Genomic DNA, 27,485 nt, shown 5'->3' with positions numbered 1-27,485 from the left:
GGGGTGGGCGGTCCACTCAGGAGGCAGTTTTCATAGTCCAGTGAGGAGATCCGGGTAACCGTCCAGCTGGAGGCATCCAGGCCAGCAGTGGCAGGAGGGTTAAAAGGCGAGGTTAGGCTGGAGAAACTTTTGGAAGTGGATTCAGTATAAAAACCATGGCTGGTTTGAGACTGACCCCTTAGGTTTCAAATTTAGGCTGCGAGGGGGAAGGTGAGGTTATTGGGGGCAAGGAAACCTAGAAAGAAGAATTCTCCTGGTGGAAGAAGGGCCTTCTGGGAGCAAGGGGTTGGGGTCATGGACAAAGTTTGGGACATGTTGAGTTGATCTCTGGAGAGTTGGAAATCCGAGCCTAGAGCTCAAGAGTGGAATTTGAGTGGGGTTTGGGGTCTAACAAGCTCTTTTACGCAGTGGTTCTCAAAGTGTGGTCTGGAGACCAGAGCTTGTTGGAAATGCAAATCTCCAGCCCCACCCGGGCCTCTAATCTGAGACTGGGGGGCAGGGCCCAGCCATCTGATGTAATATGCCCTCCAGGCGAGCTTTTTCTAGAGAAAGCTCTTCTGAAGGAGAGGGGCCGAGGGTGGGGGGCAGCAAGGAGGAGCTGGTGAAAGGAAGGGAAGAGCGAGCCTTGGAAGGAGACTGGGAAGTCCTGTCTTACCTCAGTTTCCCGCTGTAACTTCTCTGAATCGGGCTGCGTGCTGGTCACTTCAGGTGGTTGTCCCTGCCTCACAGGCATATCAGAACTTGCGGAAAGGGGCCAGTGATCTGGGAGGCACCCCCGCCCCACGACAATGGGCGTTCTTTAGAAGAGTGGCGTGGCCGGCTCCCTTGTTAGCAGAGAGGACGATTCTGTGAAAGAACACCCAAACAATGACTTTGATCAAAAACGATTCGGGACAGTCCCACTCGGAGAAGTTGTAGCGATACCTTCCATTTGTTTTTATTTTCTCTTCCATGTATGCACAGGAATACCGTATGATCAGATCTCTATCTCAATAAAGCTCAAAGAGATCTTTTAGTACGAAAAGAGTGAAAATGCTAGTGGCAAGGGAGCATAGTTTGATGGGTAGATTTCCTTTTTCTTGATGCTACAGGAAATAGTGGTGCAGTCTTACCATCCAAAGCACCATAGAGTCAGTGTGATGAGTGGAGAAGAGATCGCAGACCTTGCAGGAGTCCCTGCCACGGAGGGTAGATGAAATCTAACCGAGGAGTTTCAAGAGCTAGGTGTCCTCTGCTCCTGGAAGGATTGGGGAGGGGAGTTACCCGGAGCAGGTGATTGCATTTGACAACTGATGGATCACTGCTGAATTCTGGGGTTTTCTAGGTGGAGGTTCTTGCTTTCAATTTGTTTGCTTTTTTTTCCTTAAGATTTTTTCTTTCTTTTTTTCTTTTCTTTTCTTTTTTTTTTTTTTAAATTGAGAGAGAGCACTACCGGGGGTGGGGGCAGAGGGAGAAGCAGACTCCCCGCTGAACAGGGAACTCGATGGGGGGGCTTGATCCCAGGACTCTGGGATTATGACCTGAGCCGAAGGCAGATGCTTAACCGACTGAGCCACCAAGGCGTCCCCCTCATTTTATTTGCTTTGATCAACATAACATTTTCAGGTGCTGGGCACTGTTCTTGAGTAACAAAAATGAAAGACCCAACAACCTGTATCCATAAACACATCGCTTAGAATGAAGACAACACGCAAAATCCTGAGTCTGAAACACTCGGCTGGTTGCTTCAAGGGAGGGTGGTGGATGTGACCTGGGGGACGGGGGCAAACGGGAAGGAGAGTGTACATCTCCCCGGGACAGAAGGGAAGATGGTGTCATGAGCTGAGATCCAAGGTCGTGGGAAAGTTTGCCAGGAGGACTTTCAGGGAGAGGGAGGTAGGAGAAGGCTTGGAGGTTCCATGGGGTTTTGCGGAGCCTACGGAGTGAGGGCCCATTTTGGGGAGATAGGATGGACAGGTCAGAGGCGGTTAGATCATAAAGAGTCAGGTAGGCTTTGCCTTGGAGGTTAGATTTCATGCTTTACATAACAAGGAGCGGTTGGACAATTTCTTGAACTTAATTCCTAAGTTAATTTGTAACTTTTATCAAAATAATGTGTGCATACAGTTTTAAAAAGTATAATAGAAGTGTAAGCCTTATAATGAAAATAGTCCCTGGCCCTTCACATTCTCTTTCCTCCCTTCATGATCCAGAGTTAGCCCTTTAAGAAAAACTTTCCTCTGGCATTTATCGTTGTAGTTACTAATAGGATTTGACAGCTATGTTTACCGAGTTGACAGTTTTGGCATTATTTCTTGACTTCCTGTTACGGACAGTGAAGAATTAGTTCCAATTATACAGTCCATCCCAGCCACACACACACACATTTCCCATCTTTCCATTGTCTGAATAATGATTGCATCACAATTTTTGGTTAAGTCTCTTTGCTGACTGCTCGTTCCCTCTCCACTTGTCCTTGACTCTTCTCCTGGGTTGGATCCCCTGTTTTCTGGATCCTGCCTCTTCCTTTTTTTGCTTCCTCCATTTTGTGGGAGCACATGCTGGAAAGGCACAGGAGAGGTAAAATTGTTGATGCTTTGGAAGTGTGGAAATGTTTTTTACTCATTCCTTCAACCCGCAATGAGATTTTATATGTTGGCTTGATATAAAATTCTGGCTGGAAATGATTTCCCCCCAGATGACACCATTGCTGCTTTTCTTAGTTTCTGGTGCTGCCCTCAAGAAGTTCCAGTCGTCCTTTAGAGACTGTATATTGAGACCTCACTCTTGTACACATGGGTCTGGGTGCTGGGGAAACTTCAGTGAACAAAGCAGATAAGAAACAAGATAAATAAACGTGAAGTCAGGTGATGAGTGTGAACAAGAAAAGTGGCAGTGTGCACAAGGGGTGTGTGTGTGTGTGTGTGTGTGTGTGTGTGTGTGTGTTCGGGGGCTTTTTTTCCCTGTGGTTTCAGATACGGTGGCTGATCTTATTCTCGATCTTCTGTTTTGGACTTTTTTACTCTCCGTGAACTTACTTTCTTCTTCTCTCAGATTGAAATTTTATGATAAAAGTCTGTGTTGTAGGTCTTTTTATTATTTATTTATTTTTGTATTTTATTATTTATTTTTGTATTTTGTATTTGTTTTGGGATAATTGAAGAGTCACATGCGGCTTTAAGGAAGAATCCGGAGAGATCCCATATACCTTTGACCCAGTTTCCCCCGAAGATAACATCTTATTCAGATTTTAGCAGTTGTACACACTGTGTGTATGTTTAGTTCTTTGCAATTCTATGCAATTTTATCACTCCATGGGCTCCTATGTCTATTGCCACAATCAGATAGAGGAAATCAGATAAAGAAGAACTATAACCACCTCCCTCCCCTCCCCTCCCTGACCCTTGGCAGCTACTAATGTGTTCTCCACCTCCACAATTTTATCCAGATCCTTTTTTCTGTCCATTCTTCTGGGCTTTTTTTTTTTTTTTTTTGGTCTGGAAACTCATACTCTTCAGGTCTTAGAAATTTCCACTGCCCTCCCCCTCCCTCTCTTCTTTGATTTCTGCCTTTGTGATGACTTCCTCCTCACGCTTTTCTCTTTTAAAAAGTTCTGATGATTGGATACTGAGCTGCTAGGATCAGCTGTCTAATTCTTAACATCTTTTCTAGCTTGTTGTCCATCGCTTGGATTTTTGCTGTGTTCTAGAGTAGCTCCTCAGCTCTTCCGAATCTTGTGGCTTTCATATTTTTAATTTCTATGAGCTCCATTTTACACTTTTTACTTTTTATTGCATCCTGTTCTTGTTTCATGAATGCAGTGGGTTTTTTTCTTCTCAAGTTGAGAGTACCCTGATTATTGCTTTGCTAGCCTGCTTCTACTTCCTGCTTTGTCCTGCTTTCTTCCCACGTACTTTCCCTCATTTATTTGTTTTGGTTAGTTCTTCATATTGAAGGCTTTTTACGAATGTATTGGTAGTCTTTGTGTGTCTTAAATGCAAATAGGCATAAAAAGCATAGAAGGAGCATTTCCTTGGTTTATCTTTATCTGCTGGTCTTCTCTCTGATGCTGGGCAACCTCCCAGAGAAGAACCCTATAAATTCTTATCTTTGGGTGAGGAGTGGAGTGTACAGATGGCTAGAATGCTGGGAGTGGGCCTGGGGGTGGGCTGGGTGGTTTCACTCTTCAGTCATCCTGTTTTCAGCTTTAGCTTCCCTTCTGCCCGCAGCAGAGTCTGAGTCCCTAAGTCCAGAACTTGACTTGCTCATACGCCCCAGAGATTAAGATGGCTTCTCTTGGATGCGTTGTGGAGGACTCCTTGGTGGTCATATGAAGTGGTAGCCAAGTACTCCCTAAATACCGATGAGCGGCAAATTCCGGTTTTTGGCCCCACACTCCATTACATCCTCTGCTGTCTCTTGAGTCTTCAGCGCCTGAGGCTTTCTGAGGTTGTGCAGTAGAAATGGCTTGTCATCTAGAGCCCCTTCTTTGGCTACTTTGGTTTTTTTGTTTTGTTTTTAGAGAGAGGGTGCATGGGGGAGATGGGGGGGAGAGAGAATCTCAAGCAGGCTCCATGCTCAGCACAGAGCCTGACTCGGGGCTCAATCCCATGACCCCAAGAACACGACCCAAGCCAAAATCAGAGTTGGACGCTCAACCAACTGAGCCACCCAGGCACCCCTGGCTACTTTGGTTTTTACTTCGTCCATTCTCCTGTGACAGCTCTCACTCTCATGCTCCCATTCAGTGTGCCGTGATGGAGGGGTTTTGCACAGGAAGGTTGTTAACATGGCTCCAGGGGCGGTGTGGGGGATAACCTGAAAGCTGGAGACAGAGGCTAGTACGTAGACGTGAGGCGAGAGGTGATGAGTATGGAGACTAGCTGTGGCCAGAGGGGAAGGAGGGATGAAATAGGAACCGAGGAGGATAAGAAGGACCTTAGGACTGAAGGAGAGGACAGAATCCAGGGTGCCAGCCCAGTTTCTGACGCAGGTGGTGGGGCGGCCCAGTGATCGTCCTGCTGAGGTAAGGGACACAGTGAGAGGAGCAGACTGGGTGAGGGATGGGTTCAGTTGAGGCAGTGCGAGGATCCCAAGGGACTTCCGAGTGGAAATACCCAGCAGGCAGGTGGATACACCCGCAGTGCCTTCTACTGCTGATCCTTGCTAAGTCTGTGATAGTAGGAGGCACGGCGGCAATGAGATCATCCAGTTGCGGGGAAGGGTGCGGAGTTGAGGACAGTGGGCCACACAGAGGAAACAGAGTCTGTGCCCCCCAGAAGTGAGATAAATAGGGGAGTGGAACAGGTGACTACCATCCCAGCCCTTCCACAGCCGTGACCTAAAACGGTGGCCATTCAGGCTCCAGTGTTAGCCAGCGGCCTCTGAGACACGTGTCCCCCTGGGAGCCCTGTCTGAGCTCTGCGGTGCAACCCCCGAGTCCCGGGAGAGGGCTGCCCACTGCCTGCAGCTGTTCAAGGGCAGCTGATGGGGATGCCCTTGGGTTTCTTTCTGGGGCACGGGATCAAAGAGAGCTGATGGTGGGGATTTCCCCTCGGCCCTGAGGTCAGAGGTCACATGGAAGTCCAGGTCAAGGTCCGGGCATTCCTGCCTCCCCTGCACACCACAGGTGCACCCACTCTGAGGTCACCACCGGCCTTGATGTTCTTAAATGTGAGAGTGGCTGGTTAGCCTCACTTCCGACACCTAGAAAAGACTTCCCGGAGTCTTCTGGTGCATTTACCCTGGCAGCCCCGCCTGGATGTGAAAATAAGCACGGTAGCCTTCACTCCTTGCTTGCCCACATGTTTATCTCACCAAGCCCTTTACGTGCTTTCTGTCCCTGTATCACACAACTTTAGAAGAGGGGAATGTGCTGTGGCCATTTTACAGATGAGGAAATGGGCCCAGAGAAGTTCGGTGACTTGCCCGAGGTAGTGTCTGCCTCTGTCTATACCGGGCACACTCCTGTGTTAGAACTCCAGGTTTATGCTAGCCATTGGCTGTGTCCTTGTCCTATGAGAGCCCACCTCCAGATCTGTCCTGCTTCATGCTGGTGGTGGGGTGTGTGTGTGTGTGTACACACCACGGATGCCCCTCCCTGCTCCCGGAGCTCTCCTAGACTGCCCTCCAGAGACCACGGGAATTCTGATGAATTAATCTCATCACTTTATCGAGGAGGCACTTACAGAAATTACAAGGCAAGGCCACCAGCCTGGCTTTGCTGGCAGCCGGCCGCTGGGGCCATAAAACAAATTGAAAGGAACAAAAATAAATAAATAAAATTAGAATTCTGTCTCTCCCTCTTTCTCTCTCTCTACAGACACACACACACACACACACACACACACACACACACACGGGGTCAAGAACATTGCTCAGGTTCTTGTTGTTAAGGCCCCTTCCTCTTGTCCTGGCAGAGAACCGGTGCCAAATCGACAGACATTTATTGACCCCCTGCTCGAGCAACAACCCTGCAAAACCTGGGACCCATCCTCCTTCAAGGGATGACAGGCTGGCTGTGCAGCCGAGAGCAGCGGAGGTGAAGAGCCAGCAGCACACAGGTGGCCTCCCAAGGCAGCGTGAGTTACGTTGCCAGGTGAAGGCGGGCCGCAACGGGCCCCGCGAGCTCGCTGCACAGTGGTTCAGAGCGAGACTCGAGCCAGACCATCTGGGTTCAAGTCCTCGCGCTGCCTCATCCTGGACTCTGCTCACCTCTCTAAGCTATAAGATGGAGGAAAAAAGGTGTTCACCTCCAGAGCTGTTGGGAAAATGCAAGAGGCCGCGTAGGAAAAGCAGAGCTGTGGCTCCTTCTTGATGAGCCCTTGTCCGTGTGGGTGGGCGCCTGCTGTGTGCAGGGGATGTGGAGTCAGACGGGCGAGAGGGACGTGCCTACTTATGAGGGACCCGGAGGTGTGGGCCGGCCAGGTGAGGTGGTGGAGGGAGCTCACTGGGATTGTTGTGGGCAGCTGGGACCGAGGCCTGGGAGCCTTGGTTGTCACTGAGTTCCAGGAACTGATAATTACGGAGAGCGCCGGAGATGTCGAGGCTGGAGAGAGGGGTGCGGTGGGGAGGGCTGGCACCAAATCCTACAGGGCCTTCCTTCCAAGCCCAGATAGACTTGGAGGAATTCGTTTATATCCGGGTTTTTCTCCTGATCATCTTTTCAATTTACCGCGCTTATGGGAATATTGAAATTCTTTGCCAAGAAGTCACACAAGCCAGAGTGAGCTAAGACAGGGATAGCATTGGATAAAAGAGGGGAGGGGCCGGAGGAATCTTCATCCCTTCCGCTGCCTGCCCTCTCCCACCCTCCAGCACAGAGGAGGACTTCTGGACTCCCCTCCCCCGCAGGAAGTGGGAGGGAGAAAGGTGGTAGGTGAGTCCCGCTAGAATTCAGAGAGATGGGGAGAGAGATGGAGATGGAGATGGAAGGTGCCCCAGGCAAATGGGCCGACCCCTCACCGGGATGGTAGGAAAGGGGGCTGCGGATACTCACTAAGCTCTTGAGAGCACACACTCACCTTGCAGTGGGGGGCGCGACTGTTTTATTACTTCGGAGCACTTCGTCGGGGGCGGAAGTTGGTTCCTGCTGGCTCTCAGAAAATCCGACAGTAGGTGTTTTCCATAAGCCACATGGGGAGGCTGAGGCACAGGGACGCTGGAGGGCAGCCCCCTCCCTGACTTCCTCCAGACCACCTCCGCTGCTGGGTTGGCAGCAGGGAGGGGCCTGTCTGGTTTCCCCAAGCTTCTCGTGGGGTGCAAGGTGGCACAGGGACTCTGTGGCCTTTAGTAACTCATTTCAGCTCCCTTAGTCTCAACTTCTGGGTCTGTGGGTCTGTGAAATGACGCATCGGTGGGCCCACCTCTGAGCAGGTGCATGGTAAATGTCACTGTTGGAACAATGTGGATGGGGTTGCGGCCGGAGGAGTGGGGGGGCAGGATTCAGAGGCCACGCAGGCCTGAAACTGCCCTTTGGAGCCCTGTCTCAGGGAAGTGACCTTTCCGAGCCTGCTCTGTGTAGGGCAATGTCCTTGCTGGGTGAGATGGCACCCCTGCTTCAAAGGGGTCTCCCTGGGCCTCAGGAAGGGGGTCGGGTGAGCAGCCTTCTGGGCGTCACTTCACCCTGCTCCCTCAGCAGGTGGGCATCCGGATGGGGTGGGGACGGGAGGCTTCCGCTAGTCCATTGTCTTTCTCTGGAAACCACAGGCTCTGGAGGACTCATGGAATTAGCACAGGGGCCGAGAAGATCAAATAAAAACAAAACAGCACTGGGGTCGCTCGCTCTCTTGGCATTTTGCCTTCCAGTTGCCTTTCTGCCCCACTCCTCTGTCCCCCCTTTCCTTCCCATTCTTTTCTCTTCACATTTATAGCTTCACAGTGCATATTTGTTGAGTAACTGTAGACAGGTGAGAGTACACAGGACAGAGGCTATGTCCTGTATTAGAAAGGCAGGCACGGGGGCGCCTGGGTGGCACAGCGGTTAAGCGTCTGCCTTCGGCTCAGGGCGTGATCCCGGCGTTATGGGATCGAGCCCCACATCAGGCTCTTCCGCTATGAGCCTGCTTCTTCCTCTCCCACTCCCCCTGCTTGTGTTCCCTCTCTCGCTGGCTGTCTCTATCTCTGTCGAATAAATAAATAAAAAATCTTTAAAAAAAAAAAAAAAAGGCAGGCACAGCCTCCCCTGTAAAACGGGGAGTAAAACGGGGACGGGGTCAGTACCTCCTTCATGGGACTGCTATGAGGACTCAGTAGGCGACTCACTCAACCAGCTTTTCTTTCATGGCTTCTGCATGGCAGGGGCTGATCTCGGTGTGGCTGGAGATTGAGTGGTAAACAGCGGGAGCATGGTCAGGTTCATGGTAACCATTGTTAGAATTCATTAAAGGGGCAAGACAATATGATTACAAACACGCTCTGTAGTAATGGTCTGTGGTTATGTAATCACCAGCTCAGAGTTGAATAGTGTTCTGCAATTGTTAAGCCAATTTCATAACCGTGACCTTGCTAACCTTTTATCTTGGAGATACCACAAGGCTTTGCAGATGAGGAAGCCGAGATTCGGTGAGAGGAAAGTGATACCCTCGTGGTGACCGGCCTGGGCCTCTAGTGGAGTATGGAACACAGGCCCTGGGCCCTGTGGGCCGGAGCTTCCGAGAGGTTTTCCCCATGATTGGGGCCCTGGGCTGGAGGGCATAGGGGCTGGTGGTCTGCACCAACATTCTGGTCAGCACAAGGGGGTATTCCTTGCCTGGGGTAAAATGCCAGCTTAGTGGTGCCTTCAGAGCCTGTGGGTGACCATTCTTCCAGGCTGTGGCTGCCTGGCCCACCCAGACCTCCGGGCCTGGGATCTCTGTATTGAAAGGAGTTGGACAGATTTCGACAAGCGTCTCAGAGCGCCTGCTGTGAGAGCCACTGCCCTCTGGGAACCTCGGGACGAGGGGCAGTGGTAGGTCCGGCCGGGTAATGCCCATCCGGCCTCTGCTTGGCGGTGGGGGCCCTGGACGCCGCCCGCAACCCTGTCTGTGTCTGGTTACAGGGAACATCGAGTACAGCTGCCCGGCCACCAACGAGTGTGAAATCACAAAACGGAGGCGCAAGTCCTGCCAGGCCTGCCGCTTCACGAAGTGCCTCCAAGTGGGGATGCTGAGGGAAGGTAAGAGGCCCGCACGCCCACGCTGCGCCCTCGCCGAGGCCGGGGGTCTCAGACCCCTGTGTTCCTGTCCCCCAGGGCGGCGCGGACCGTGGACGTCTCTGCCTGCATCCCAGGTGAGGACCTTGCTCCCTGGGGTGCGCCCAACTTTCATCTCTCACACACCCTGCACACAGGTTTACAGCGGCCTCAGAGCCCCACTCCTACGGGAGACGCGGGGCGTCCCCGCCACCCCATCCTCGCACTTCCCAGTCTCCTCCTCTCTGCAGCTGAGCCGGCTGGCCTGGAAGCACAGGCCGGGGGTTCTGAGTGTACGACAGGCGGATTCCAAAGACTTACCAGGATGGTAAAAAGAGTATTGAAATAGCGTAGTAATTGTTTTTAAAAACTGATGGCATATTGAGGTGATAATATTCTGGATATATTGGGTTAAACAAAACACATTAGATGTTAATATCACCTGTTTCTTTTTACCTTCGTTACAGTGGCTACTCCCAAATTTAAAATGACATGTGGCCCTCCTTATTTGGACAGCACTGCTCTGGGGCTTCTCTTCATCACCTTCCCTGTTGATCTGGTCAGATGGATGACCCTGGTTCAGGACCATTTTGGGGGATGGGGGGGGTGTGTGTGTGTATTTCTCCCCTGGCCCAGCGTTAGAGGGAGCCAGTGGAGGTTCTTACGCATCAGCTTTTATGGTTCTGGGCCCTGGGATCCTTCCAGAAGTGGGAGGAGGCAGGAGAAGAGGTGTGTGCTGATGATGCCGTGATGGGGAGAGGCTGCAAGAGAAAGGGAAGGGGCAGGCAAGTCTAGAATGTAGTCTCTTATTGAGAGGGGGCTTCTGGAAGCCCAGCCTTTGAGGGCCCCAGGGCACTCCTCCCATTGTCCTCTCCTTGCATCCCCCGGGGAAGAAGGCAGGAATTTCAGGAAGCTTTGCTGGTAGGACAACCTGGACCTTGTGGAAATCAAAGACCCCCTCCCCCGGTTTCTATCTCAGACATCCCCCTTCAGCTCAGCCCCGCATGTGTACCTCTAAAACAGAAGCTCCAGAAGCAGTTCCTCAACTACCCCCATATCCACGTAGCACGTTGGCCTTTCAACTGCATTTCTCATTAGCCGCTTCATTTAACGCCTTTGAGATGGTGAAGCCACTCAGCTGTTAGAAACCCGCCAGCTGCTTCGCTGGGGGGTCAGCTGAAGAACAGTCCTCTTTCTAGATTAAAAATGGGCTGTTGTAGACCTGCCGCAAGAGTGTGGGTTTTGATTCTACACAATTTTGGTCTTACCCTGCTGTAGGGCGTGACCCAAGCTAGTGGCTGAACTGGGGCCCTGACTCCGAGGTCTTTCTGCTTCTCCAGAGCATCCTGGCGTTCACAGAGGAGGAAACTGAGGCATAAAGGCCCTCGGCAGGCCTCTTGACTTCCTCCTCCGTGTGCTGCTGGAAACCAACCTAAGGGTGTCTAGGTCTTAAGAGAGGCTCCTCGCTCCTAAGTCCTGAGGATGTGGGCTGCCACCTTGTTGTGGGAAGCTGGGTCAGGCTGGGGGTCAGCCACCCAGTGGCCTTTCCTGATTGTAGCCTGTGGCCTCTCTTTGCTTACTTCACAGCATCTGAGGAACTTAGGGCAGAGGGGGCTGCCGTGCTACCAGTATGCTCCTGAATTTTAAGGATGACAGAACTGAGTCCCGCAGAGAGGTTGGGGCTTGAGGTCTCTCGGAGCCGGGAGCTTCTGCATGATGCTCTGTGCTGTGTCTGCCCCAACCCCAGGCCACCCCGCCCTCAGCGCAGGATTGTGAGCTGGAGAGCAGGGGAGGGAGAGGGAGAGGTGAAAAAGGGAGGCCCGCCACTTGCAATCCCTGACATTTTCTAAGGACGGTGTCTGAGGAAGACTTTCCTCAGGGACCACCCCGTACTGGGAAGACAGTGGGAGTGCCTCCTAGTGGCCCCCAGAGCAGGGGAATGACGAGGGGGACCACTGATGGCAGGGAAGTGTGTGGCCAAGCGCACACTGGTGACAAAGACAGCTCAGGTACCTGGCGGGCCGCTTCAGAGAAGCGAAGCAGATACTGTGTGTCCCAGGACTACGGTGTGGGGTGCTGGGGGCACGTGGGCCGAGAGGAGCTCTGTCTCGGGGAAGGCGTGAACAGTGAGCCCCAACCTTGGCCTCCCTCTGCTCTGATGGCCCTGTGATTGGCCCAGGAAAGGGTGCAGGAGGGCCTCTCTCTAGGGTGGCAGCCAGGGGCACCTGCGACTGTTGGAGGAGTGGGGCAGGTGTGCTGAGGTAAACTGCCTGGCCCCACCTGGAGAGGCCCTTTCTGGAGGAGGAGGGGCAGTCACCAGAACTCTCCGCATCCCCAGGCTGCCCGAGTGCTGGCAGTTCCAAATCCAGAGGGGGCAGGATGACACAAAGGCACCCGAGTGTGGACAAAGCCCAGTGCCTCCGTTTAGTTGTGTCCCCCCGCAGTGCTGAGCCTTGGCGGGATCCTGCGATCAGAAGCTCCACGGGGACCAGCCCCCTCAGGAGGAGCTTGCCTCATTGAGGAGCCTGGGTCCCTGCCAGGCAGGGGCTCTTGGCAGCTGCCCTGGCTCCTGCTTTTGTTTGGTTGTCCCCCCACCACTTCGTGAGCAGGAGCCCAGGCCCCTGGGACAGGCGCGGGCTCCCTGCCTCCCTCTGCCTTCCCTCACACTGACCTGACTCCGAAAGACAGACCCCAGCCTTCCCGGGAGCTGCTGCTCCTTCCTAAGCCTCCATAGTGGGCCTCGAGTGGAGGAACCGGGGCCTGGCGTCCTGGTTCCCGTGTCGGGGTGCGGGGGTGGTGGGAGGCTGGGGAAAGGATGCGAATGCCAGCTCCCCTTCCTCCCCATCCCAGCTATACATCTGAAGGCTGGTTCCTACCTTCTGCCCAGAAGCTCTGGAAGTCTCTTAGAGTTTTTCTTTTCTTTAGTAAAACACCCTGAGACACTGCTTCATGATTTGGGGGGCCCAGCAGCCACGGGGGGTGGGGGGAGATGTCTGGTCATGTGGCTTCCTTTGGCTCAGCCTCTGCTTTGAGGCTGCTCTCGGCTCTGGAATCATCTACTGAACAGTGTAGGCAATGCCCAGAGGTCTGTCTCACTTTAAGCAAATCCAGTGTGTGAAAGTCTGTATTTCCAGAGGAAAAAAAAAAGTGATTTTTCTCTTCATAAAACATTGAATACAAAATCCACACAAGGTTGGGCATTGGAGCCTCTGCCCTCCTCCTGGCTCTGAGGGGATCCCGCGTGTGTGTGATCTCTCACACTCCTGGGCCTCCATGTCTTCCCCTTAGAGCAGCCATGTTGAATCCTGCTCTCCAGCAGCAGGTCAAGGTGGGGCCCTGGTGGAATGGCTCCTGGGTGAAATCCACTGTGGGCCTGCTTTACGATGTCCGCTCTCTGGGCACGTTATTCTAGTATTGGATTCAATGGCAGTCTCGTTTGCACTGAGCTAGCAGCCCTCCCGGTGTCAGGCAGGGCATCCTGGCTGCCCTGATTTTCCTCCTGGCTTCCCTGGTGGGAATCTCAGGTGGTCACCATCTTGGGCTGGCCCCCTGTCTGGGGTCGAAAGTCAGGAGGAGTGTCTCCCTTGGGACCACCCTGGAGAAGCTCTCCCCTGGGAGGCGGGCTCCCAGGCCTGGCTAGGGTGTGGCCTGACAGCCTCTGCGGAAGAGCCTGGAAAACCATTTGCTGCCTTTCTCAGGGGGCCCCCACACTTCAGTGAAGCTCTGGGCTTTCAGCAGCTCTCGCTCGAAGGCTTGTCCAGTGAGCTTCACCTTCTCCTCCCCTCACTTCACCTGCCTCAGGCCAGCAGCCTCCCTGTCCCGCTCCCTCTCCTCCTCCCCTGGGCCCCTGCCCGCCTTTCCCCCAAGTGTTTTCTAAAAGATATTTGATTTCAGTGAAAGCTGGGCTGACATCCATGCAATATGCTCTCCCTGTCTTTGTGCTCGTTGGGCGGGCGGAGGGCTCCTACGGGGATTCTGGGTAATTGGGTTAGTGGCCAGCTCATGTCAGGAAATTAAAAGGAGGCTCCGATCAGGTTCCCGCTGCATGGGATTTAATGGCTTTGTATTTATAGAGTATTCTGCCTCTAGCCCCTGCCAGGAATACCACTTTGCTGGCCCTGTGAATGAAGAAAGAGGATGAGAGATGACTTGCCTTTAAAAATTCTTTTTTCTTTTCCAAAATACATGAGTGTTCTGAAACAGACCAGCTCTCTGGCACTTCAGAGAATAGTTTTGAACTAAAGCCCAAGAACGCTGATGTGTATTTGTATCCCCTCCCCCCCAACCACTTTCCATCTTACACGCATGTGCAGCGATGCACACACATGCCCGCGGGCACATACACACTCAAGTCTGACAGCTCACGAGATCTTCCCACATGGCCTGCAGCCTCTGGGCCGCTCAGGCGCCATGACCCGATGACCTTTGGTTGGGGAGATGTTAACTGAATGAAGTCGTAGGGGATGATCTTGTCTGTGCCGAATCCCTATTACCGTTCATGCAGGACTTCTGGTGTGCCAGAGCATGAACTAACAGGTTCGGCGGTCATAGAGATCCGGCGAGACCCCAGTGTGACCACTACTCAGCTCCTCGGGTGCTTTACTTAAACCTCCGTGAGCCTTCCTTTTCCTCCTCTGTAAAATGGGAATCCTAATCGTAGTCCTTTTCATCTTGCTCCGGACTCTTCAGGGAAAGCCCCGGAGTTGTATCACAAAGTAGGATGTCAGTCATTGATTGGAGATAGACATTCTTCGTCATGTTATGTAATTGATTTTCTTCTGTGATCCAGGAGAAAGTTTTGAATCTCCCATAGCCTCTCCCTCCCCCCCATCCTTGGCCAATGACCTTGCTTTACATTTTCTTGAAAAAATACAGTCAGGTCGGGAAGTTTCTTACCCACCTGCAGTTGAATCCACAGACCTACCTGTGTGTTTCCTGTCTTCAGCCCTGTTAGAGATATCTCTGCTCCAGTCAAAGCCGGTCTCCCTGCCTGTGCTTTGACCTCGCTCTTCATCAAGGACTTCAGTCCTGTCGTAGCATGTCCGGCGTCACCAAACTCTTCCTCACCGCTGGTCATTTTCATCAGCACACAAACATACTTTTATTCTCCCCTTATAAAAACAACATTAAAATTAAAAAACCCACAACTGTATTTTGACCCTTCACCTTCATCCAGCTACTGTTACCTCACCCTGCTCCCCTTTCCAACAAAACTTGCCCAAAGAGTCGATAGCATTTACTGTATCACCGTCTTTCAGGCAGCCAGAAGGAAGCGTAGCCTAGCCAGATCATCGGAAGGATGGGACCCAGAAGTGGCACGTGTTCCTTCCACTCATAGCCCATTGGTGGAACCTGGTCATACGGCCACACCTCTACAAGGAAGTCTGGGAATTGTAGTCTTCAGCTGGTTGGGATGCCATGTGTCCAGCTAAAACTCTTGTTGGTATGGAAAAGGGGAATAATGTATTTAGTGGGCAAGCACTGTTATATGTCAAAAATACATGTAAAGTATGAAGAATACTGATAACTTCCATCCAACGGAAGAAAAAAAAATTACACTCACTTTTCAGGTTCCCTTGTGCCCTTCCCCATTTTCATTACCCTCAGAGCTAACTTACCCTGGTTTCGCCCTGTTTTTCCTTTGTTTTTTAAAATAGTTTTATCATGTTTATATCTCTATGGGTATTTGGGGGGGTTGTTTGTTTTAAATGAAATTATACTATACATATTCTGCAGCTCAGTTATTTTAGATGGTATTTCTGAGCTGAACGCTCTTGCTGCATGGTGCTGTAATTCATTCATTTTCATTGCTAGCAGGAGGCAGCCAGAGAATAAATATCTTAGGCTTCGTGAGCTGGAAGGCCTGTGTGCAGCTACGTAACTCCACCGATGTTCAGGGCGAAAGCAGCCACAGACGCTGTAGAAATGAACAGAGCTGTGTTCTGATGAACAGGCAGAGCGCTGGGTTTAGCCCAAAGATCTTAGTGTGCGGACTCCTGCACTGGAGTATGGTGGATGAGTTCAGGGGAGTTTGTGTCTCCTTTCCGCTGCTGAGGAAGCAGTGTCTCACGCGCGCTGGTGTCCCGGTGCTGGTGCGTAACGGGTTCCAGGCCTGGGGGTGCCGGGTATGTGCATCTTCAGCTTTATCAGATGATAAATTGTTTTCGATTTGGTTGTACTGACTTATTACTTGTGTTTAGACGTTCTGATTGCTCCATATCCACACCAACACTTTTAACTTTCGCCAGTGTGCTGTGTCAGGTGGTGTCGTCTTATCGCTTCAATGTGTATTCTCTCCACCATGGGATAAGCATATTTCATATGCGTACTAGCCACTTGGGATTCCTTTTCTGTGATGTGCTTGTCTGAGCCTTTTCCCTGTTTTTCTGCTGTGTTTTTTTACTCTGGTCTTCAGGACCCTGCGTGATCTAGCCCTTCCTGCCTTTTCAGTGTCATCTGGTCCCGTTGCTCTCCTGGCCCCTCACTCCTGCTCACTCTGCTCCAGCCTCCCTGCTTTCCTTCTGATCCTCGAGCATGACACCCACCCACCCTAGGAGCCTTGGGCTGTTCCCCCTGCCTCCAATGCTCTCCCCATGGCTGGCTCCTCATCCTTGCCCCCTGACTTAAATGTTGTCTCAGAGAGGCCTCTTTTCCACTTCCTTTCCTATCATAGCCTTTTGTTTACTTCCTCGTTGAACTTCAACTTGAAACTGTCTATTCTTCTGTTTGTTTGCACGCTTGTTTACTGAGACAGCCTCTAATCCAGTCTTTACTGACTTAGAGATTCATGATTCCTTTGACGATCCAATGGAAATCCTGCCATAACACATGGAAGTCCTTGCACGTAAAATTTTGCAGACAATTTTAGGAGCTTCACAGAACCCCTGAAGCCCACCTAAGAGGTTCCTGAATTCAGATCGAGACCTATGATTATAGAACCAGAGTTTTAGAGATAGAAAGAACCTGAGAAATAATTCCGGCTCCTGGATGGCAAGTTGCCTTTAGTTGCACTGTCAGGTGTAGGGCGGGGAGTGGCTGCCTAGACACAGGATCCAAAGGCTTACTCACTTTTGGGATCGGTAGGCAAGAGTGCTGTGAGCGATTAGCAATGTCTGCCACAGACTAGGACAGGGAAGGCAGTGGCACAGCTGACAGCTATTGGCCTTGCCTGAAAGGGTGAGTTTAATTTGCCCGAGGCCACACTGTTAGTAAACAACAGAGCGGAGTGGTGCTCCTCTCCTTTTAAGAAGCCGGTTCCACAAAGAATTTCTCAAACTCAATACACAAGAAACAAATAAACAAATCATAAAATGGCAGAAGATATGAACAGACACTTTTCCAATGATGACATACAAATGGCTAACAGACACATGAAAAAATGTTCAAAATCATTAGCCATGAGGGAAATTCAGATCAAAACCACACTGAGATACCACCTTATGCAGTTAGAATGGCAAAAATTGACAAGGCAGGAAACAACAAATGTTGGAGAGGATGTGGAGAAAGGGGATCCCTCCTACATTGTTGGTGGGAGTGCAAGTTGGTACAGCCACTCTGGAAAACAGTGTGGAGGTCCCTTAAAAAGTTAAAAATTGAGCTACCCTGTGATCCAGCCATTGCACTACTGGGTGTTTACCCCAAAGAGACAGACGTAGTGAAGAGAAGGGCCATATGCACCCCAATGTTCATAGCAGCATTGTCCATAATACCTAAATCATGGAAGGAGCCGAGATGCCCTTCAACAGATGACTGGATTAAGAAGTTGTGGTCCATATATACAATGGAATATTACTCAGCTATCAGAAAGAACGAGTTCTCAACATTTGCTGCAACATGGACGGCACTGGAGGAGATAATGCTGAGTGAAATAAGTCAAGCAGAGAAAGACAATTATCATATGGTTTCTCTCATCTATGGAACATAAGAACTGGGAAGATCAGTAGGAGAAGAAAGGGATAAAGAAAGGGGGGTAATCAGAAGGGGGAATGAAGCATGAGAGACTATGGACTCTGAGAAACAAACTGAGGGCTTCAGAGAGGAGGGGGGTGGGGGAATGGGATAGGCTGGTGATGGGTATTAAGGAGGGCACGTATTGCATGGCGCACTGGGTGTTATACGCAACTAATGAATCATCGAACTTTACGTCAAAAACCAGGGGTGTACTGTATGGTGACTAACATAATATAAAAAATATGATTATAATAAATAAAAAGAGAAGAAGCTGGTTCCAGCTCAGTGTAGATAGCTTGGCCAGTAGCAAAGACTATAGCTTTTCCTCAAAGGGGAGAAAAGAGGAAGGGAAAGGAAGGGGAGACTGGGTCTAAATAGCTTCACTCTATTGCGTGCACAGTGTTGGAGACTTTTTGGCAGCTGGAATCCAGGGACAACCCAAGCTTGCTGAAATGCCCTTGGGCCTATGATGGCCTGAGTGAAACAGTCCAGAGAAGAGAGCAGCTGGAGGGTAATTTAATAGACAAGGGGCCAGGGGCACATCATTCAGAACCATTGTATCCATCAGGAGCCATTGCCATAAGCCCTGGGATATTAGGTAGCATGTGGGTTATCTGCCCTGCGAGGCTCCCTTGACTTCTAGTGAGTCAGGCATGAGACCCTCTCTTCACCATTATGATACGGCACCAGGGTAAGAGGCAGCCCCAAATAGCCATCCTGTCTGAGGCAGCAGGCGAGCTCCCCTGTCACCCAGAACCCCCTGCGGGACAGGTAGTTAAAGGAAGCCGCGCATGTGCAGGGGGTTTAGATGAGTCCTGAGGGCGTTCTGCTGTGCTGGGCACCCATCAGCATGCCCCCATGCCCCACAGCCTCTGGGTACCCACATCACCTTCTGGGTGGTTTGCCCTTTCTAGAGATGAGTCAGCTGTAATTTGGTAGAACTTACAGGCAGACTCAATCTCTAAGTCCTCAAGGAAAAACACTGGTCAGATAATGTACTAAATGAAACAGGTTTAGTACAGTGCTCCCCACACCTGGCCAGTTACCAGAATCATTGGAGGAACACTGAAAGATAATCCATTCCTGGACGTCACCCCAGACCTACTGCCTCAGAACCTCCAAGGGGTAAGTAAGTAAGTTCAGAAGCTTTCCATAGCATCCCAGTGATCCCACAGACTGGTGGTCTCGAGTTCAAAGCCAAGGAGATAGGACTTAGAGGTCAAAGTTCAGATCCTCCCTCTGATACTTCCTGGCTGTGTGCCCCTGAGCAAGTTACCAGCCCTTTCTGAGCCCAGTTTTCACATGAGAATAATAACAATTGTGAATTCTCCTTCCCTCAGTATTGTTACATGGAATTAATGAGATACGGAAATAGCTTTGTAAACCGTGAAACATCGCGCAGACGTGAACTTGCTTACATCATTCATAAACCAAGGACATTGAATGGGGTTGGGGGCAGGGTGGGAGGTGGGATTTGTGAGTCAGGCGAAGAGGAGGCCCGGGGGAGGACGCAGGCTCAGAGGCCTTTCGCTCTCCAGCCTGGTCTGAGCGTTTCCTGTGGGGAGAGAAATGTGACCGGAGCAGCGCCTGGGCCAGGCTCTGGGCCAGGTGCAGGACCACGCTCCGCTGAGCCCTCGCTGGTTATTTTTAGTGCCTGGGTAGAAAAGAAAGAAACTTGAACTGCCCCCTGGCTGCTGTGCCCTGCACACTTGGCTATTTTTACTTCCGAAAGCCTGGGATCTTGTCCAGCTTAGGGAGGGAAAAGGAGAAGAAAGGAGGGAGGTGGGGGGAAGCAGGCATTATTTTACTTCCATTAAGAAAAAAGTCAGAAGCCTGATCTTACCAAGTCAGCAAGTGGACATCTGATCCAGGGCGTGGCAGCTGTCACCTCTGGACACGGGCGGACCTGCAGGGGGTCGGAGAGGGCAGCAGATGGGCGTGGACGGGATCGCGAGGTTGATCCTGGCACCCCTCCTTCCAAGGATTTTCTGCCCCAGAGTGGCCCTGCAGCTGCTGGAATGTTTCCTGTGTCCTGAGTTGGGAAGTGAGATGGGGCACTGTGGGTGGAGGGGCACCAGCCCCGGGAGGAGGCTGGTGGGGGCTGGGGCCATACAGCTGCCACCAAGGCAGAGCCTCTGTCCTGGGTGGGGGGCAGCGCTCCGCTCTGTGGGTGTGTTCCAGAGAGAAACCGTGTTGGGAGCTGTGCGCTCCTGGGCACAGTACTCAACCTCTCTGAACCTTACTTCCTTAAGTCCCCCCCCCCATGTATCTGACTTGTGTGGTTGTAACTAAGGGGGTGTGTTCCTCTCTCTTCCCAAGAAGGAGGCTGTCAGTTCCTGCCAGACCCTACCACCTTCCGTAGGCAGATGAAAGGAAAGAAATGACTATTAAGCACCTACTGTGTACCAAGCACTTGACTGCTTTCACACATTTCATTATCTAATTCCACGAACCTGAGAAAGGTGAAGTATTTTAATTGTGACAAAACATATGTAACAAAGTCAGTCGCTGGAAGACCATCTTTCAGTGTACAGTTAATTCAGTGGCGCTGAGCACACTGACTGATTCCAGCTCCCAGACGTTTTCATCATCCCCGTCAGAAACCCCGTACTCACGGAAGAGTGGCCCCCGTTCTCCTCGCCCCCCTACCCCCGGTCACCTGCCATCTACCCTCTGTCTACTCCAGGTATTTCTTGTAAGTGGAGTCGTACAACATCTGTCCTTTGTGTCTGGCTTCTTGCACTGAGTGTCACGTCTTCGGGTGGTCCGGGCCGTAGCAGGTCAGAACGGCACCCCTTTCAGGGCTGGATAGTATCCATTGTGTGGCTACAGCTCATTTTGTTGACGGTCATCTGCCAACAGCTGGTTGGGTTGCTTCTGCCTTTTGACTCTTGTTGTGAGTATTACTGCCGTGAACACTGAGATGCAGATATCCGCTGGGGTTCCTGATCTCAGTTCTGTAGGGGATGTACCTAGGAATGAAATCGCGGGGCCATATGATACTTACAATACGGACAATAAGCCTCTTCTACTTCTTGAGGAATTGCCAAGTTGCTTTCTATAACAGCTGCACCGTTTTCTGTTTCCACAAGCAGCTAACAGTCTTCTTAAGTTTTTTATTTTTGACGTAAGTGGAGATTCACATGTAGTCGTGAGAAATAATACACGGAGATCCCATGTGCACTTTACCCAGTTTCTCCCTATGGTGGCATCTTGCAAAACCGCAGTGCTGTCTCACAGCCAGGATGTTGATAGTGAGACAGTCAAAGCAGACAACAGGATTTTTAACAATATTAACTGACACTTACTAATCACTTACTAGGTGCCAGTCACAGTATTTCAGGTGCTTTACACATACTAACCCATTCAGTCCTCACGACAGTCCTATAAAGTACATCCTAGTATTTTCATACAGGTGCAGAAATCGAGGCACAGAAAGGTGAGGAACCTTGCTCAAGGTCACGCGGGTGCTAAGAGGTAGAGTCAGGGATTACCTCCAGGTCTGACCCCGAGGCTAGTGCTTCTCTCTTCTGCTTTGGAGGCCCAGATCTCTGGGTGTCCACACAGTTGCTACCCTCAGAACAAATATAGTCACCAGGCAAGCCCAGCAGGCCACAGCCAGGAGGGCCCTGGGTCTTTGCTCTCTAGGCCTTGTGAGGGAGCATCTCAGCATGGACTTCTTCCTGTTCACACTCCCTCCCCCCTGTTCCTCGCAAGGGTGACCAAGCACATCTCACCTCTCCACTGTCTTGGTCAGCACTGGGAAGGAACAGATGTTCCCTCACAGGGTCACCAAAGAGGATTTACTGAAGGAACTATTTACAGAGGGGTGGGCAGGCTGGAGGAAACCAGTCAGAAGTGGTGATAGACCCAGGACTAGCAACAGTGAGGAGCCTTGAACGACGCCAGCCTGAAGAGACCTGGCGGGAATTGCCCCAGCAAGCGGGTGAGAACTGTAGCGGTTCTCAGAGGTCGAAGTCAGACTGCCTTCCTGCATGTGTGGTCTCAGTGAGTTACTCACCCTCTCTTAGCCTCAATTTCTCCATCCATAAAATGGGCTAATAGAATCTCCCTCATAGGGTTGTTGCAATCCCGAAGTGAAGTAACATACATACAATTCTTAGAGCAGAGGCCAGCAGCGAGTAACAACTGGTCAGGAGACGCAAACCTCTCCTTATACTCATGTCTACAAGCTACAGAGCTGTACCATGTTGGCCCAGGTGGACGGCTCCCTATCCAGTCCTGGGCTCAACTGCAGGACTCAGTCTGCATAGGAATGTGGATTCCAGTGATTATCGGTCTTTGTGTGTTCTTAGCAAATGTATGAATACTTAAATTTTGGCCTGCACATGTTCGGGGATTAACAGTGTTGCACGGTGGTTAAAACAAAGGATATGTATTTATTACGGTACTTAGAGTTCTGGAACGCTTTGCATGTATTATTAATGCTTTTTAAATCCAGAAAGTATCCATGAGATGATACAATCTAATAATTCCAGACAGTAATTATAAGTTAAGTAGTATTTTAATATGCTCCCTGAGCCTGCTTTTTAGATATTTTGCTAAAACTATAACAACACAAACAGTAAGGGAACTCTCATTTCAAGTTCAAGTTGCCTTCTCTTTTCCCCCCCACCACTGGGTGTTTGTAAGACTTCAGCATCCTAATTTAGAAAGTAATTGCCCAGTTTATCAGTGAAAATTGCTTTCTGCTGCAAGTTACAGAGAACTTGACTGCTAGTGGCTTAGGCATCGATAAATGAGATTGATTTCCCCACCTATAAGGACTCTGGAGATCGGAGATTGCTGGCATTTTACAGGCTTCTCAGCCGTAGCATTAAGGATTGGGGCTCTTCTTGTCATTCTTTGGTGTTCTTTGGGGTCCTCGCTTGGCTGCCTCATGGTTGCAACATGGTTGCCATAGCTCTGACGTGTCACCTTCCAGGTCTGGGCAGGAGAAAGGCAGAGCTGCACCAAGGATGTCTGTCCCTTGCATCAGAGAAGCAAAACCATTCCCAGAAGCCCCCCAACATGGACTTCCCATTATAGTCCATTGGCCAGAACCAGATCAGGACCAGCACTTGCTCACAGGGAAACTGGGAAAGTGGGGAGAGACCAGGATTGGTAGGACTGGCTGGGACACGTTGCCGCTATGAATAAAATCCAGGTTCCCTTAGCATGAAAGGAGAGGGAATGGAAAGACGATTGAAAGACCACTAATAATGTCTGCCAGACCCAACCATTAGGATTTGGTGATTCATTTTTAAAGGATTCGTAGTACAGCGTTCTGCTGCAGCGCTCAGGATGAGAACCCAGTCTGCGCCATTATCTTGTTCACTAAAGTTGTGAGCAGTGTACTCTAGAAAATATAAGAACATATTGGGAGATAATACATATAAACATAGTTGCCTGATGTCTGTTCAGGCAGAGTGCGGAGGAATTCAGACTTCTGTCCACTGTCTCTGCCCTTGAGATGCTGACTGGGCTCAGCTCAGAGCAGACCACATCAATAAAGACAAATGTGTAGAAGCAGGGAGGTGACTGGCCTGAAAATACTGTGCAGATCTAGAAAATAAAGAGTGTTTGGCTGTAGAAGGAGGGTGCCGAAGGTTGTTCCAGTCCGTAAAGGGTTGTCTTGTGAAAGGGGGTAGTCTTGTCGGGTGGGATGGAGAGTAGAAAGTGATCTAGAGACAGAATTGAGCTCAGTACAAAGGGGACCTTCATGAGGAATGGGCTGTCCTGAGGGAGTGAATTTCTGGAGGCTGGGAGAGCACCAGCCCCTGAGATTCTTCTGCTTCCGAAGTGTGAAGGCTGCATTTGAACTGGTGCGTCATTTTCCTGGGACGCTGGGCTGCCCCCCACGGACGGGACGCTGGGCTGCCCCCCACGGACGGGGTGCTGGGCTTGGACAACAAAGAAGACAGCCCTTGCCCAGGAGGTGCCCACGGTCCACCGGGGGATGAGCACACGGTGTGTTGTGAAGAGTTGTTTTGACTGTAGTTGCCGTAATGGGGAATTAGCAAAGGGAGCCCAAGAAGGGCATGGCTGCTCTGCGAGGAGCAGTCTGGAAGGGCTTCTCAGTAGAGCTAATAGCTGAACTGGGCTTTCGAGGGTGAATCCAGAGGCAGTGTGGAGGAGGGGAGCTCAGAAAGCGGAGCTGACGTGGGCCCTCTCCCTTAAGAACCCACTGAATTGAAGCGCGGATGGAACAGAGGGAGACAAGCGCAAGGTGGCGTGTAAAGTCCTCGTGAATGCTGCCGTGTGTGGCGGTGGGAGTGCCAGCCTCCCCGGCCTACCGGAACCACTGCCAGTTTACCAGCATTTTCCCACTGCGATTGTCACAGAAGCCATATTCAGTGAGCAGAGTTGGTGTCACGATTGCCTCCTCCCCCGTACCTGATGATGAGACGGAGGCTATGAGAGCCAACTGGGCCAAGGCCGGGTGAGCCATAAGGGGCCAAGATGGGCCTGGGACCTTGCCCGTTGGATCCCGTGGGCTGGAGCCCTCACGGGCTTGTGTTTGGGGTGACACCTGGGAAAGCAGGCGGGAAACCAGGAGGCAAGCCTGGCTCACGTCAGCCATCAGTTTGGGCCTGATTAAACCCAATGGGCTACTGTTCTTAACAAAACAGAAGAAGCTGATAATTGATGCATGTATTGATTGGACCATTGACCATCCTGCTGTGAAGATTTGAAGGAGAAAACTTAGAGGAAAGATTACACCCGCTGGGCCTGGGGGTGGTACCCTGGAGCTGCAAAGAGTGTGGGTACTGACTGCTTTATTGGGCAAATCACTGAATCGCCCGAGCTTCAGTGGTTCTTATGTATAAAATGGGGTTAACTGTGCCGGCTTTATATGCTATAGATGAAAAAGGGCAACACATAGAGAAAGGCCTTCATAAATTAGGCTGTTCTCATGATTGTTCTTTTTTTTTTTTTTTTAAGGTGTTATTTATTTGAGAGAGTGAGCATGAGCAGGGGGAGGGGCAGAGGGAGAGGGAGAAGCAGGCCTTCCGCTGAGCAGGGAGCCCGATATGGGGCTCGACCCCGGGAGTCTGGGATCATGACCCGAACTGAAGGCAGACGCTTAACCAATCTAGCCACCCAGGCGCCTCCTTCTGGTTGTTCTTACTGTGACTTACCGGAGACATGTACATAGTGTTGGGGAAGAGGAGTAATAATAATGGTGATGACGTTAGTAACAGCTCCGGCTTTTTAAACATACGCTGGGCGTTGGGTGCCACAACAGACCCTGGAATGGGACGGAGAGCAGCCCCTGGAGGTAGGGGCACCTGGTCGGTGGGGGAGGCCAGGGTGCTGTCAGAGCCCTGGAAGAAGCACCCAGCCCTCCTGGGGATCAAAGGGAAAGAGGCTCATCCGTTCCTGTGTGCATCAAGACTTTTGTGAACACCCACTAAGGGCCAGGCCTGTATCAGGACAGAGAACATTCCAGATGGAGTCTGTGACCAAAGCGGCAACTGCCCATCTCCTTGCCTTGCTAAGGGATGCCTGCCTCTTGGTTTTGTTGAGCAGTTCCCACTCCTGCTGACAGCCACCTGCGGTCAGGTGGGCGGGGCGGAGGGGCGAGCTCATGAGACTGGCTTCCAGGAGAGAAAGTCCGTGAAGGGGGGAAGGGCTCACCCCGGACTCCAGTTAGACCCTGGCACGTAGTAGGTGTGCAGGAAATGGGCGTTCTCATCGTCCTGTGTGAGTGAAGCTTGGCATTTTCGCTTTTAGTCTAACCAGCTTTCCAAGAAAAAGCAGAGCTTGGCAGAGGGCGTGGCTCACCTCCAGTGCGGCAGGCAGGGCTGAGCGCTTTGTAGCTGGATAACAGGAGGGGGTCGGGAAAACGGGGGACTTGTCCCCAAAAATCTTCAAGGGAGGAGCCATCCTTCCGACCTTTGTGTACCTGCTCCTTGTGCCCTCACTGAGGGGCTGGGAGGGGTGGAGGGTGGGAGCCAAAGTCCTACCAGCACGTGGGTTTATGTCCTGCGCGGGATGGGCCTCCGCTGTCCCCTTCAAGGTCCGAGGCCCGGCTGGTCCACTCAGAGGCTGGGTTGCAGCCCTTCCCAGACTCATGTGCCTCCATGCCTTGAGTCACCTTGTCAGCATGCTGACTCGGATTCCTAGACCCCCTGAGATGTTTGCGTTTCAGACACGCTCCCAGATGATGGCTGGCTGTGGACCACCCTTTGAGAAGGAGGGCGGCAGCCAGCCAGCCAGCGTCCCACCTGCATGCCCTCCACGCTCTGTCACATGCGTGCTGACCCAAGTGCTACTTTGGGAGTGCCGCCGTGCCCTGGGCCTTCTGGAGCCTGCTCTGCGCAGCCCTGCCCGGGGAGGTGGCCACATGCCCCGAGGCCCTCATTGGTAGCAGGGGTCGGTCCCTGGGGCGTGTCCTACCCTGTCTCCCAGGGTCCTCAGTGAGGCTGAGCCTCAGTGGCTGACACCAGGAGCCTGCTTGCCTGCTCTGGAACACACTCGGTCCTGGCTTTCTCCCCGAGTTTGTCTTCTCCATAAACTCTCCTCACCTCAGGGTCTGGTCCTGGGGAACCCACGTGCGGGTGTGGTCAGTTGCAATCCCTTCCGCCCCTCAAAGCAGAAGAGGAGTTCACTGGAAGTTTCTCAGGAGGCTCCAGGAGCACACTGAGAAACCAGACAAGGGCCTGGGGAAGCCCAGGCGCAGGAGATGGGGTAGCCAGGATCGCATGGCCCGGGGCTGCCCACACCCCGCTGCGGAGGCACCACGGCTGCCTGTCCCGTCGGCTGGGCCTGTGTCACCACACCAAACTTCGGCCTCCAGATGGGGGCGAGCAGGAGGACCTCTCCACTTGGCTCTCCAGAGTGGGGGTGGGCACAGGCCGCCTCCGAGATGACTCACAATAGGGGAGTTACCTTTAAACAGGACGCAGGGCTGGGATGCTGGGTTGACTCTCTTCAACCCCAGAATGTTCACTGCAGCCATGTCCGGCATCAAGTAACGGAGTGTCTGTCTGTGCGGTAGGAGAGGACACTGCTGATGGAAATGCTGAGCAGCGACCGGCCCCGAGGAGACCGTCCCCTTGGGCATTTGGGCTCAGTGGCCCTGGAGGAGGCGGTGATCTGAGCCCTTAACTGGAGGCGTCATCACCCCAAGTTCCTTTAGGGCGGTTAGCAATTCAAGGGCTGGTCCCTCCCATTCAGTAAAGAAATGATTTACTTTCAGTGGCTCTTGGTGCTCTAGGGGACTTCCTCTCTGGCCCCAGGAACTGAAATGGACTAGCCGTACATTCTAAGAAACAGCCAGAAAATCACCCCTGGCATGAATGGGATCCAGTCCTCGTTCCATTTAGTTATCATTACTCCTGCCTTCCTCCTGCCTCTCCCCAAGAAGGGCCTGAACCCACAGGACTGGCAGCGGCCCCCACCACACGGGGAGGATGGGGGGGAGGAGATGCCCGGGAAAGTGCCAGACGGGGCCCTGAATGAAGATCCACTGCTGGGGCTCTGTGAGGTGGTGCTGTTGACCTTTGGGGAGAGGAACAGGAAGTTGAACTGGACCTGTTGCCTCGGAGACTGAGGTGACCACCCAGCTCTCCTCCTCTCAGGACTCTGGCTCCGTCTGTGACATTACGTGTTTCAGTCAGGACCTGTTCACGGTGAGGAAAAGGGAGCCCCCTGGTCTGTTTCTTGTGCTGGCTTATACTTCAGAGCTGATTTGTTGGGTCCCACCCATTTTTCAGGCCAGGCCACATAGATTGGTGTCTTTGGATGAGGAGCCCGTTTGAGGTCCTGTCCACCCTGCAGGCTGGTAGGGGTGTCAGTTGGTCCCAACACATCTGTCTAGACAGCAGGAGCTGAGGGGTGGGGTGGGTTTCTGGAAAGCCATATAGACCCAGGGAAAGAG

General features: G+C 51.8%; 1 protein-coding gene across 3 annotated transcripts in view; it reads left to right on the top strand.

Annotated features, from left to right (window-relative positions):
• The window catches only part of ESRRB (estrogen related receptor beta), a 103,195-nt gene that overhangs the window by 60,374 nt on the left and 15,336 nt on the right, over nucleotides 1-27,485 (top strand). For 2 of the 3 annotated variants that reach the window (XM_008699400.2, XM_040641616.1), the window contains one exon: nucleotides 9,518-9,634. The exons of the other annotated variant lie outside the window; for it this stretch is intronic. In XM_008699400.2, the coding sequence (XP_008697622.2) occupies nucleotides 9,518-9,634 (117 nt within the window). The remainder of the gene's footprint in view (nucleotides 1-9,517; nucleotides 9,635-27,485) is intronic. 3 annotated transcript variants of the gene reach the window in all.

This window comes from Ursus maritimus, unplaced genomic scaffold (genome assembly GCF_017311325.1).
Source record: "Ursus maritimus isolate PB19 unplaced genomic scaffold, ASM1731132v1 scaffold_25, whole genome shotgun sequence".
Taxonomy (NCBI): domain Eukaryota; kingdom Metazoa; phylum Chordata; class Mammalia; order Carnivora; family Ursidae; genus Ursus; species Ursus maritimus.
Note: the sequence above shows the minus strand (reverse complement) of the source record. Positions and strands in the feature narration are given on the sequence as shown.